The following is a 13,986-nucleotide window of genomic DNA, read 5'->3' as shown; positions in this document are numbered from 1 at the left end:
ATAACACAAAATAGACGTGGGGGCAACAAAAGAAGGAAAGCAGGAGAAAAGTATGAAAGATGTCTGCAGTAAAGAAAGGCGGTATTATGGCCGGGAAGTACTATTGGGGTTACCCCTGAGTTACAGTAGTATCTTCTGTATCGTGGATGGTGGTCAAAATCAGTCTTATGTAAAGTATCTCAAGATCATAAACATTTTGCAGTTTCTAAATATCACATAAGTAAATAAGGTTATTAATGTAAGTAATGATATGTAATGTATAGTATATCTAGTTTGAGTGTAAGATATATTATGTGTAACCTGTGAAACATGTCCGTCAATATTATCTGCATGTGCAAACTTTGTTAGCCTACTGCCTACCACTTAATAAATCATTAAAGAACCTTCCACGTTGAAAAAGCAGCAAGTGATGCATGACTGGAATAGGAAAGATTTTCCCCTGTACAGTAAATTCTGTGCCAAGTCAAATCTGCAAGAATATGGGGACTTGTGTGTAACAGATACCAAAAAGATATTTGTAAGGATGTTTTTGTTTTGTTTTTTCAGTTACAAGAGATAAAAAGATTGACCTGCAGAAAAGGCAAACTCAAAGGAATGTATTTAGGTGTAATGTTATGGGAGTGAAAGGATGTGGAAAAAGTGGAGTCTTGCAGGCCCTACTAGGAAGAAATCTTATGGTGAGAAAGACCAATTGGTCGCACATTCGTAATGCATATTTTATTTTACTTTCACAAACCCTCTCTAAAGTTAACTTAATTTTATTTAATGTTCTTTACAGCTGTCATATAAAGTACGTTAGGCCTACTTTTTTCTGTAAGTGATCTAGCTATGCCATATGCACCCATCGAAAACGCTAATGTCATACTGTATTGTTGCATGTGCTCAGAAAACCTTTTTAATAAACCCACAATGTTTAGTTTAACTATTGGTCTCTATACCATTTTTGACATGTAGGTGAACAAACAATCTCTATTATGTATACAGGACATAATTATTTTCCAAAATTATGCTTAACTTATCAAAATGGTTTGCATTTTATCATCTAAATATGTATAATGCTGTTTTGGTGCTTGGGAGAAAAAAATAAGATTGTTTAAAAAGTGCCACACTATGAAATTCCATGCATTCCTTGAGTCTTAGTATCTTTAGGGATTCAGCTTACGAAACTTAGAGAGATTTCTTCTCAAGTTCCATCCAGAAGCTGGATGTTTCCTTTTCACAACTCTTTAAATAAAATAAAAACATGCAAGTGTTTCTCAAAGATGCAATCTTGTTTTCAGCTCTCTAACTTGTCATCTTTTTGCCACAGATTGATCATGAAATATTTTCAGAGTCGTAGTGCCTGTTTTGTTGTAGTTGAAGATGGGATTTAAAGGAAGGGAAAGATATGCTTTCACTAGCCATTGCTGCTGCCATTGGAAATTACACTAGCTTATCTGATCTCACCATTTCAATGTGATGAGCTTAGTTTGTCTTCCCGTCAACAAATGAAACAACAGTATGTTTTCTGAGAATCTGCACTTCTTTTTTTATTCTCAGTGATCTTGTATTTTCGGTTTAATTCTTTACTCTGGTTCTCCTTAAGTGTAAGCTGTCTTGTTTTAGATAGCTCCTGACCTGTATTGAGAGCTTGTGTCATAGATCATTATGAGTACTGCACAAGTGATTCTTAACTTGAACTTTTTTTTAAATTGTGGCCGCAGAATCGCTCCCCAGAGGGTTCTCACAGTTATACCTTTTAAGAACTTTTTAGCACTTTGCGTTTTACGAAATGCCCTAATATAATTTTACTCTGACTTGTGCTCTTTGTTTTGTTCCACCACTCGTTTTTGTGGAGAGGGCCTACATAGCTGGCCTTTTGTCCTTGTCAGGGACATTAAACGGTGCTATTTTAGCTGGACTGTGTGTCCTGGTTGTTAATTAGTCTCTCCCACATGTGCCATTTAAGGCAGGACACAATTCAGATGTACAGTACACCGCTTGTGTGCCAAAGGCAAGCCCGTCTGCACCCATCTGCGCCCAGAGAGTGCCTAGAGCCGTAACTCCTGTTTCTTTTACATTAGAAGATGGCAGCAGACTTGCCTATTTGACATACTGGGTAAATTACCCCACTTCTGTACTCGCATAAACTAGGACTTTTTAGAAGGTTTAGTGCAAAAAGTGTGGTTTGGCATTGAGTTTAATCTATAGGGATAACAAAATATTTAACCTAAATAGCATTGAGAAAGTATCTTTTGATAACATTAATACAATAGATATGTCTGCATTGAGCTTTCTGAATAATGCAAGTTCTTTGTTGAAACATACATTAGAATGCTGCAAATTCATACCATTGCATATACCCAATGTAATTTTTGTAACAGAGACTTGACTGAGGACTCCTCTGCCCCTGGTGTAGTCGTAGCCATCCCCGCTGGTTGCAGTGTTCCCAGGCAGTATAGACTGAAAAAAACAAGGGGCAGCAAGCAGTGGTAAACTGAGATAAATTCCAGGGCTATAGTATGAATCATGCCTCCTCCCATTGTGATGCCATAGTCTTCTCCTTTGAGATCAATGATACCTGTCCTCATGGGGCCCTCAAATATGAGCCACCTGGCTTGATTGCTGGCTGTGCTGAAGCCTTATGATCATTGCTTGTACTTTACCTACACAAATTGAACTTAAATAGCTTGGGTGACTTTACCTTCCATCTTGAAGTTAGCAACAATAAAGAATCCCTCAGTGTTTTGGAAATGATTATCGGGGTTGGTTTCTCAAAGTTGATCAATGTTCCAACTCATTTATAAATGTTAGATGCTATTTGAACCATCTGCAAAAATCTCCTGTAGACTTCTGCCTTTCCACTTATATAGTCTGACTATATGGCAGTTGCCTTTAAATTAAGGCTTCCTCCTCTTAGTCATGCACATTTAGCCTACGTTATTGAGGGCCACTCATGCATCTGGAATAAAATCGCTAAAGAAAATCTCTCTCCTACACTCATGGAGAAGCCTTGTGCACAGTCATTACATGCTATCAATGCGGGCACTAAATACTCAGTGGCTAACTGATGCACTTGATAGGATGGCTCCATTACGTGAAAGTAAGCCAAGATGTAACTTTGACTCAAAAATGCTGTATGTTGAAGCAATCATGGTAGAAGTCACTTGCGCAGCGCACCAAACACATATGAGAGAGGCAATTAAACAACATAAATCAGCAGTTGCACAAGAGAAACGTGTTATTTCATGGCCAAACTATATAACACAAAATATCCTACTAAGGAACTATTTTTGATAGTTAGGCATCTGTCCTATCTGGGCACTTCTTTAAAGGAAGCGGTATTACAGACCTTCTGCAACAAAGAAGTTTCCTTTATTTTTTTCATAAAAAATAAATGATACATATCATAAATTTCCTTATGCAAAGGAACCGGATCAGCAGCAGTGTCGGACTGATAATATGAGAGACCCTAATGTTACAGTCCTACAAAAAGTTTCTGCTCTCACTGAATTTCAAGTTGCAACACTAATCCTTCAAGTTTAATCCTCAGCTCAAACAGATCATGTTCTGCTCACATCCTAGAGCTTGTCCCTGACCAGGCCTCGATACATTATAAAAATGTTACTAGACTTGCAGGTCGAGTAACTTAAATAATCTACTTGACCTAACTGTAATGTACTTGACCCGTAAACTGGTCTCAAATTGTGTGATTCTAGGCAATTAGTTTACAGAGTCACTTCTTTCTTCATTCTCACATACAAGTGCACCTTCAGATATGTGAGGTCAGCATTTTTTTGCTGCACAAAAAAAAACTTTTGTTAGATTAAATAGGCAAAATGTTTGCTGTGTGTATAATAAGAATATAGCCCACATATAGGGGACAAATGATCCATGAATTTCATCTTAGTTTACTAATAGCATTGCCATCAAGGCAGGAGTGTTTCTTGGTTTATGTTTAAACACTCACTTCTAATGAATATATTAGTAAAGTATGATGTGTTAGCATACTATCATTTACAGACAGTAAATTTCCAAGAAATGTCCAAGAACCTTTCCACTAACATGCAGCTTTACTGACAAAACTATATAGAGTATTAACAATAGTCTGTGAAAATTGGGTTTCAGAAAACATATTTATCTTTTGTACATCACTAAGAGTTCTGATTTGTTTTTGTCCTTTAAAAAAAGAAATCTGGCACACACAAATACAAAAAATGGCCTTTCACAACTACTGAAATATATTTTGAAATGTTTGTACAGTTGACTTACTGTGAAATTAGACTGTATGGTGTCAGGTTTTTTCTAACAAACAACATTTAAATAACTCTTTTTACAGCAGGTCATAGAAGATCACCTTACAAAATCCTGAAACTCTCCAGTGAGAAGGGAGATTAAGTGCAGACAAACTGACTTTTGACTTCTGTCTCTCAACACAGAGCAAATGTGACAACATAACAAGATTTAAAGGGGTCTTTATTGCTCCTTTATTTTCTGACTGAACAGAACACATGTTCATTGTCAACTTCCCAGAAGGTGGGAGGAGGTCCTAAAAATAGCTTGGCCTGATAAAAAATGACTTGCTAAAGCCAGTGTCGAGTACATTTTTCAAGGCCTCTTTGTTATCATTTCCAATCCCCTCAATAAGATATGCAGTGTAATTATTTAATCAGGGGTCTTAACACTAGAGTGGAAAGAAGCCACTCTAATTCCTTTGATTAAAAGACCTACGGGCAGTACTGAGGCCTTAAAGTATAGGCCTATTTCTAAATTGCCTTTTCCATCAAAGATGGAGAGGAAAGCCTTGAATCATGAGCGCATGTGAGTACTGGATAGGTATAATCAGTTGGATGGATCTCAGTTGGTGTTCGGAAGTGGCCATTTCCCAGAATCAGCTCTGGTGGCAGTGACAGATAACATAAGGGGAATTGTCGACTGGGGTGGACTTGCTGTTCTTGTTTTGCTGGACCTCTTGGTGACGTGATACAGTAGCTCACTCCATAGTGTTAGGCTCCTGAACCATTTAGGGATTAGGGATAAGGCCTTACAACTTCTAACTTTCTTTTTGTTTACAAGAGTACAAAAGGTAGTGTGCAACCGCCTCACCTTAGCGCCTTTTTCTTTGCCTTGTGGTGTTCCTCAGGTTCACCACTAAGACCTACCCTTTTAAATATGTACATGCTTCCTGTTGCCAGTCTTATAAGATTGTTTGGACTTTGTTATCTCATATGCAAAGTAACCCTGAGGAATCTGGTCGCCTGCTGGTGGAGGAAGAGGGCCATGTTTGAGGCACTGTGTTTTGTGCACAAAGGTCAGTACAATAAAGGCCCAAATTTAGCATCTTGGTTTCAGTGGTATAACCCTAGGCGACTTCTCAGATCAGCTGACAAGATATCTGCAAGTTAAACTTAGTTGGTGACTAGGAATATCTTTCTTCTAGTTCATGCCTAAACTTTGGAATTCCTTGCCAATGGAACTGTAATCCCTATAATGCCATTCTCATTTCATAAAACATGGCTCTTCACTCTCCGATTAGAATAGGTCCTCGCCTTTATGGCAGCTATGACTGAACTCATTTTATTGTAGCACCAAGACGCCCTAGGGTATTCAAGCATTTTCTAAACTTATTTCATTAATGCATTCCATGCTAATAGTAAATGGCATGCATAGACTTTTATCATCATGGATGGCATTATGTGAAAAATGAAGACGTTTTACCTATCTGAGTCATGTGCCGTAGGCTGCATTTAACCACACTTTCCACACAGGCACCTTCTAATTGACATCACTGTTAAAAGCACACTGACCATACCATGTAGCTTTCTAGTCACTCAGGATGGCACCTCTGCACCTCACGTAGGAGTAAGAAGTGAGGTATAAATGCTGCAGTACAATACAATAGATCAAAAGTCATGTAGGCATAACATGACTGGTAGTTTGTTCATGACTGTGCTTGATTTCCCTTTGCTTCTTTTTAGCATCTCTCTGTGGGACCTTTTTCTTGTATATCCTGTCCTGCTCTATTGAAACAATAGGCACATTTAATTTGCTCTTGTATGTTTTCTTTAATGACCCACATAAGAAAGTTGTTGTGTACCTTAATATAGGTGTGCAAAAAATGAAATCAGTGAGTTTTATGTTCACTTCCTGACTGAAAATTTTACTGCAGAAATTTCTCCTAATTTGAACAATTTTCCACAATCCTAAATTGTGGGTCAGAGATGGGAAAATGGGTGTTCCATGGGTATGGCATTCTGAATGTGCTTCAATGTAAGTTATATGTTGTACACAATATAATCCCATGTTGTACTGTGGTGAAGGCAATACATTTTAAAATAATAGTCTTATGCTTCAGTATTGATTTTCCTAATGAAATTAATTTAATCACCGTTTGTTTCACACTCTGTTATGAATTATGTTCAAGGAATATTTAATTTCTGATTATATATGGAGAAAAGGATGATTTATCATGGTCTTGACATACATTCCTCATGCACCCAATGCATTTTGGACGTATTGTCCTTCATGAGGGGAAATCTATCTTACATTCATGAACAAAATCTGAAACCAGAAATAACTTGATTAAAAAACATAATGTCATTTTGAACAAAAGAGTTCCAACTGCAGAGTTCCAAAATCAACTGAAGATTATTTTGGACCAAGCAGAACACATGGAGTGAATTAGAAACAAAACCAAGAGATATCACTACTTAATTTACTCACAGACCACGTCTTTATGTGTTTCCCAGAGTTAATAAAAGCTGCCTTTTTGACCTATAGTGTCAGATTGCTATTTAATACATTAACCGGTTGGACGATACATTGACAATTGTTGCAACCTCTCATCCATCCTACATCAATCTGCTATTCCAGACAGACGACATCCACATCCAGGCCAACAGAGTATTCATTCTTAAGTTTCTTCACTTCTGGTTATAGTTGTTTTAAATGGTGAGGTAGATTCTTTTTACAAATCAGTGGTACCTTTATGGGTTTTTCTGGGACACCAGGTAATGCCTATGCCTTCATGGCCTTGTTTGAAGATAAACATGTCTACATATATCTTGAATAGATAGATGGATTATTTATGCATACAAGGTAAATTGTTAATATATTTATCACATGGCATGTAACAGTAGAAAAACAGGAACGTAATACTCAATGACAACAATTACTTCATTTCTTCTAGTCACAATGTCAACAAAAAAACAAATACGACACCTTGATATATTTGTTTGCCCTATAACCAGTAGCATTGTGAGCAATTTATATAGGAAAAGCACAGTCAGAAACAATGTTACATTACACCGTTTTCTAACTAGAAATTCTCAAACTACAATAATTTAAATCAACTAATTTGAAAAGGATCATCATCGAATCAGAAGACTTTTTTAAAGCGCTGAAAGTACAATCTACGAGATTTAACCAGTAACAGAATTCTTAGCCAATCCATTGAGAGGGTACATCGAGTTTCGAGGGAACATCTCCTGGAAAAGTGAGTGAAACTACACAAATCAGAATGACATTTTTATCCACCTTTTTTAGAAGTAGCCAGAAGATCAAACATCATTAAGAACAGATGTGAGATGGTACAAGTTGATCCTGAATTTGTTACTGTATTTAAGGATCCACCATTATTTGCTTACAAAATCTTAAGGAATTAATAACGTGCAACAGTAATCCACAGTGGAAATCAGAAAAACATGACACATTTTCTTGTCACAGTTGCATTCACTGGAATAGCATCATTAAAGGGTCAACCATTCATCTGCACAGACATCCATAACATTGAGACTTCAGAATGATTGTTGTACACAATACTGTATTTAATCTTTGAAATGTCCCTGTGTTCTTTCATACATTGGAAAAACTAAAAGAAAATTCACACCACGTTAAACAGAACGCAAGAGTAACATTTGTCACCAGTCTACAAAATCAGCAGTGTCTATACATTTCAATACTACTCAACATAACATCTCAGATTTCAGATCCTGGAACAAGTGAAAAGCAAACCAGCATTTATTGAAGTATTAATACAAAGAGAATTATACCATATACAAAGATTAGATACAGTGCAACCAAAAAGATTTAACAGTCCCATTGAAATGGCCTACTTTTTGAACAATTAACAATGCTTTGTTTGCCTCGCTCTTAAGTATAGGGACATCACTGTGATTTACTCATTGACTATTCATAATTTATTGATTGAGTGTACTTAATTGTAACAAGTTATATATAGACAACATGATTTTTCTATAAGTTATGAAAAATGCCATTAAATGGTGAATACGTGTAGCACTGTGTGCTCTTATCACACCATTTCGTACATAGATAACCAAGCCGCAATAAAATCTGACTTTGGAATTTTTGTAGGATTAAAATAAATATTTATTTACAAGAAGCAATTTTCATTTTATTAGACTTCATAAATGACACTCTCTTCACAAGGAGCATTTTTAGGGTTGAGCCTGCGTTGCATGCGCTCACGCATGCATATCGCAGCAAGACGCTTTAGTGTTTAAAAAAGGGCTCGGAGCCCTGTCGACGTCGCGTCAGTGTTTTTCATTGGTTCGTGGGCTTGCCTAATAAAATCTGCTTGCTTTCATTAGTCGAAGGCATGCATATGTCATGCCTTTTCCGGTGGCTAGCCCTCCTTGAGCGCATTGACCAAATACAGAAAAAATGCGAGGCTCGCTGTTTTCTGTCCAGCTCGTGGACTACTTTTTCTTTAATTTACTAGCGCGATTTCGCTTGGCAGAAGTCGAGCGCTTTACATAGTTAATTGCACTTTTTCAGGTTAGGTACAGAAATGCACTTCTACCGATAGGTGAAAAGTGGGGTTAGGAGTTTACAACGCTATCAGCTCTAACATGAGCAAACACGAGACCCTTTGCATTGCAAATGCTTGTTAAATTTGTTATTTCCTTAGATTCCACACATTATGTTGGTTTCACACGTTACTGGATTCCTTAACGGAATGTGAATCAAACATGATATAATAAATTCCATTTGAATAGTCAATACTGAAGCATAAGGCAATATTTTAAAAGACATTTCCTTGACCACACAGTGCAACCTGGATTATTTAGTCTGTGATTTATAACTTACATTGAGTATTGGCCTAAGGCCCAACGACGGAAGGCCTGGTTTTCAAGAACACAACTTCTTGATGAAAGGATTGCCCACCAGGAATGCCAAAAAATATGTATATTGTATTCTGAATGTGATAACAATTAGCAAGTTATAACTTTATGGTTATTCGCACACCATCTCTTGTTTTTTGTTTTTTTAATACTTGTACATCTGTAACAATAGCGCCAACAGTGCTTTCTGTGTATGTATATTGGGTGTGTAAATGACCTCAGCAACCCCAGGAGGTGTAGTGAAGAAGATTTTGCCATAGAATAACATTTCGTTGTAGGAAAAAATAATAAATTATCTATGCAAATGCCACTCGTGCGGCACATAAAACTTTGCTGTTTGCTTTATAAATGCAGGCATGGAGTGTTGCAGCACACTTGTAGGCACGCTGTTATTACTTGGCTTGCCGGCTCGTCAATCCCACTGGTGTGCGGAGGAGTAAAATTTGCCACCATTATAAATAACCTCCTCCAAAATGCCTCCTTAGTGCATCCTTGCAGACATACTCTACAGGCATATGCACAGTCAACACTAACAAAGAAGTAATTCAAGAAACCAAGAGTTGGGAGTCGTTGGCCCATAATAACTGCTAACAACTCAGGTTTTAATGTAGTCAAGTAATCCTAATTGATCGCCGGTACTACTGCTTTGTAATGCTTTGTAATGTTAATAAATAGCCACCCAAGTTTTAAGTGGTGATCTTAGGTTCGTTTTGCTTTTTATTATATGCACTTTAGGGAGGGTCATTAAATGTGATTTTAAGTTTATCCATGTTTGATCAAAGCACTTTAGGGTTGACCGCAACCCATTTTTTGTTGCAATCGTGTTTTTTGATGTGGTTTTATGTTTCATTAATTAACTTTATGGTTGGAAAAATGGTAGCTTTGTTTGTATGTTATGTCTAATCTATGCACTTTATGGTTGGAAACAACCAAATAAAGTTATATTGACTGACTGACTACTTGCCATAATGTTGTCATTTGTACCAGGTCAGAGGCTGCCCTCATGTCAACAAAGGCCACATAAAGATGGCCTAGAGTTAAATCAACTGTCTTCCACTTAACTAAAAGATAGTGGAAGACCTGGTCTTATACTGCTCTTGGCCTAAAGCCCGCATGGACATGAGAAAATATATGATGTTCTTCCATCCACAGGTTCAGCTTATCCAACACTTGTTTGCAAAATATCTTTGTAAATTGTCAATTAAACTTATTGGGCGATGATTAAGTGCAAGAATGCTTTTTATAGATGGGAATAATCTCAGTGCCCAATCGAGTATTGGGGCTCCTGCTACCTGAGAATTGATAACTTATTTACAAAAGGACCTAACATATTAGTTTCATGCATCAGTGTGTTAGCTGATCCTAAAACACCTCCAGTTGCCATCTATCATTTAACTACTATTCTTTAGTATTCAAGTCAAACACAGACCTGGAGAATTTTGCTCTAAATGATGCTGCAGCTTTCAATGGAATTTGGGATTTCTTCAACTGTGCTGGTGTTAAAGGTACATTTGGTGCTTTTTTTCATTTAAGCTGGACTTGTTCATTACCATAAAGTCATTCTGTTTCTGCTTACTTACCTCTTCAATCCGTGAAAGACTAGGCCCAGGATAATAGGTTTTTTTTTGGACACGATTCATGGTTGTGAAACTATGCTAAACGCTAAAGAACATTACTAATAGACCTAGACGGAGTTCACAGAGTTCTGATATGTGGAACTCCACAAAGTGCCGAAAAAACTCTGCCGAGCTGCAGAGTTTGGGTAAGTTGTGGTGTTCGCAGTGATTTTCAGCACCAGGAGTGCCAGAGGGTGCTAACTTATTTCTGCCACTCGAGTAGATTTTCAACTCAAGCGGCAGCTTCTTCAATGCGAGCAGCAGCTTTCTCATCGCAAGCAGTCGCAGCCTACCACTGGCATTCAGAAATCTCACTTGCGCTCGCCCACTTAGCAATTTCTCTTGCTCGCCAACCGAATGTTGGCAAGCAAGAGAAAAACCTGCTCTGCGTCACTTCGTGGAGTTTTTTTCGGAACTCTGCACGGAGTGGGGGAAACTCTGCGAACTCTGCCGGCAGAACAAAATTCTTCACCCACCCCTAATGGCTAAACTGGAAAGAACATTCCAACAACTTGATTGATTTTAAAAAGGCAGAAGATGGTAAATGGCCAATCCATTGTTCTGAGAGTAAACCTCAGTGGCTTAATATGGAGGTAGGCAAGCAAACAAATTAACAGGGAGCACCAAGCCAGAGCCAAGACAAGGGTCTGGCCCACAGCTTAGAACCCCCATGCATGAGTCAAGCCCTGAAAATATTTGGTATGTAAATTATACAACAAGCATCACATCAAATATGATAAAGGGGGTCATCATGACCTCAGCGGTAATATGGAGGAAAGTACTGCCAACAGGCTGGCGGTACTTTCCTCCATATCAGCCAGGCCGCCAATGTACCACACCGACCGCCACAGCGGTAACGGCTGCCGGGCTGGAGATATCAATGGTACTTGTGCCTGTACCACACTCTTTATTCTTCACTGATACCAGAGAATAGGCAACAGGATTCTGTGTTTTTTCAAGAGCAGATGAAGCCTTCTTATCGTTTTTAAGAATTCTTGCTGGAGGTGGTTTTTGTCTTACCAGCCATTGAGATCTATTTTCAAGTAGGCAGTGCTGGTATTTATAGCTAATACATTTTACATAATGGCATGTACTGACAGTGGTTTCTTTCATTTTAGGGCAGTAGGGCAATAAGGTATATTTGAAGTGGTTTGTCTTCTTTTCAACTTTTTCTTGAAACAACCACCTATTCCATATTCAAAAACAAACTTGTGACAAGAATCGAAGCTGCCCCATCTACCACTGCAGTTCTACAATCACTGTTGCAGTTTCTGTTCTATTGACTAATTTACTGGTGGTATTTATCCAGGTGCAATGACGGACATTAGTGTTAAACAAAACAAACAAAGGATGCTTATTTTTCTTTTTCAGAGGCAGAGGCACATACGAGAGGAGCACAAATCTTTCTACGCAATCAACACAGTTTATGTGTATGGTCAAGAAAAATATTTGTTGGTAAGTTGCTAGCTTTTCATATTGTTCTCTGGTGTAGAATACACATACCCCATAACTGACTATTAGATTTAGAAACTCAGTTTCATGTTTTTACATTACCAGTATTCATAGTCCATTTGGATCAAGTTTTTCTGCCTAATGAACAACGAAGTGTTTGACTGGGTCTTTATGCCAATGCAAAGAACAATGTTTCTGGTTAGACAGTAGTACCAACCTAAGCTTGATTCACCCAGATTGGCAAGTTTCGGTTTCATATAGCTTAAGTTTGCTGTCTTCATGTCTAGTTGCATGACCAATAAATTACCTAATTACCAAATGTGTATGAGTACACCACCCCACATCACTCCCATAAATATTCTGCATACAAATCACTTCACTATTTCTGTACCACAAAGATTGTCCGAGAATTCAGTTCAGTGCCCAGTTAGCCCTGTTGGCAGATCCCTGCATAAAAGCTTAATTGCTGTGCCCTGGAAAAGACCCTTCTCTGTTTGTGTCAAAGCCCTCCTCTCTCTCACAGTTCCATCTCTAGTCTTCATTCCTCCCTCCACAACCAATCCAGGTTCAAAGTCCACAACTCAACTTCCGTAAAAAGGACAAGCCATCATATTGCCAAATGTATTTTTATTGCATAGCTACTTAAAACCTTTGCAAAACCACACACACACACAGGGGGTCATTATGACCCTGGCAGTCTTCAGACCACCAGGGTGGAGTGTGGCGGTCTGACCAGTGCCAAAACGGTGGTGCGACTGCTTTGGCGGCAGACTGACAGCCAGATTACGACTGTGGCGGTTGCGCCATGGTCGACCGCCAGTTTACCTCCACAGGAGGGACTGGCGGTGCTGGCTGTACTAATCCACGAGAGCCGCTCTGCCCTGGTGATTACGACCCCCCTCTCCGCCAGCTTTTACATGGCGATAGCACTGCCATTTAAAGGCTGGCGGAGACCGGGTGCAGGTGGGGGGGGGGTCCTGTGGAGCACTGCACTGCCCGTGCACCTGGCATGGGTAGTGCATGGTTCCCCACGGACAGCGTTGTAGACAGTGAACAACGAGATGGGTGCTAGTGCACCCTACGCACTGCAGCATTGCCGCCGGCTCAATTATGAGCCTGTGTCAATGTTGTAGGCTGTTTCCCACTGGGCCAGTGGATGGAAACACCGTTTCCAACCGCTGACCAAGAGGGAAACTCCTAATGGGGCCCGCGGGAAGGCGGCTGCACTGGCGGCAACCTGACCCCGGTAGTTTGGCAGACGGCCTTTTCCATCCGCCAAACTCATAATGACCCCCACAATGTTTTAAACAAAGGTTAGGAATACAAGTTAAAAGGTACACCTCAAGTTTAGGGTTGCAGAAAAAAAAAATCATTATACATAATCTAGTTAAAAACTGTGGCAATGTTGCAAAGACAAAGAAAAAATGCAAGTATTAACATAAAAAGTCCAGTCTCAAAAAGCCTGTTCATTAAAAAAACATTCTGGGGTGGGCGGACGTCTTTTTGCCGCAGTTACGAGAAATTCAATTTCCTAGGTGTTGAGCCTGATTTTATTCCCATTGTCTCACTCGATGATAGCTTGTCTACAACAACGCACTCCCAGCGGGTTAAAATAGGAGCCAACAGGAGTTTGTACTCTGGGACGAGTGCTGGACAAATGCTGATAACGAAATATAGATTATTGTGCATAATGACACCGTCTGCGCGCAGTGGTGTAATGAAACTTATACCCCCTCGCCCCCATGGACAGTACATGGAGAGATTTTATCGGGAGGTCACAGCCAGTGTATCCTGTG

General features: G+C 39.0%; 1 protein-coding gene across 4 annotated transcripts in view; it reads left to right on the top strand.

Moving 5' to 3' along the window:
* Positions 1–13,986, top strand: part of RHOT1 (ras homolog family member T1) — a 394,200-nt gene that overhangs the window by 245,746 nt on the left and 134,468 nt on the right. For all 4 annotated transcript variants that reach the window (XM_069199969.1, XM_069199971.1, XM_069199970.1 and 1 more), the window contains exons 15-16: positions 547–677; positions 12,110–12,193. In XM_069199969.1, coding sequence (XP_069056070.1) covers positions 547–677; positions 12,110–12,193 — 215 coding nt within the window. The remainder of the gene's footprint in view (positions 1–546; positions 678–12,109; positions 12,194–13,986) is intronic.

This window comes from Pleurodeles waltl, chromosome 7 (assembly GCF_031143425.1).
Source record: "Pleurodeles waltl isolate 20211129_DDA chromosome 7, aPleWal1.hap1.20221129, whole genome shotgun sequence".
Taxonomy (NCBI): Eukaryota; Metazoa; Chordata; class Amphibia; order Caudata; family Salamandridae; genus Pleurodeles; species Pleurodeles waltl.
Note: the sequence above shows the minus strand (reverse complement) of the source record. Positions and strands in the feature narration are given on the sequence as shown.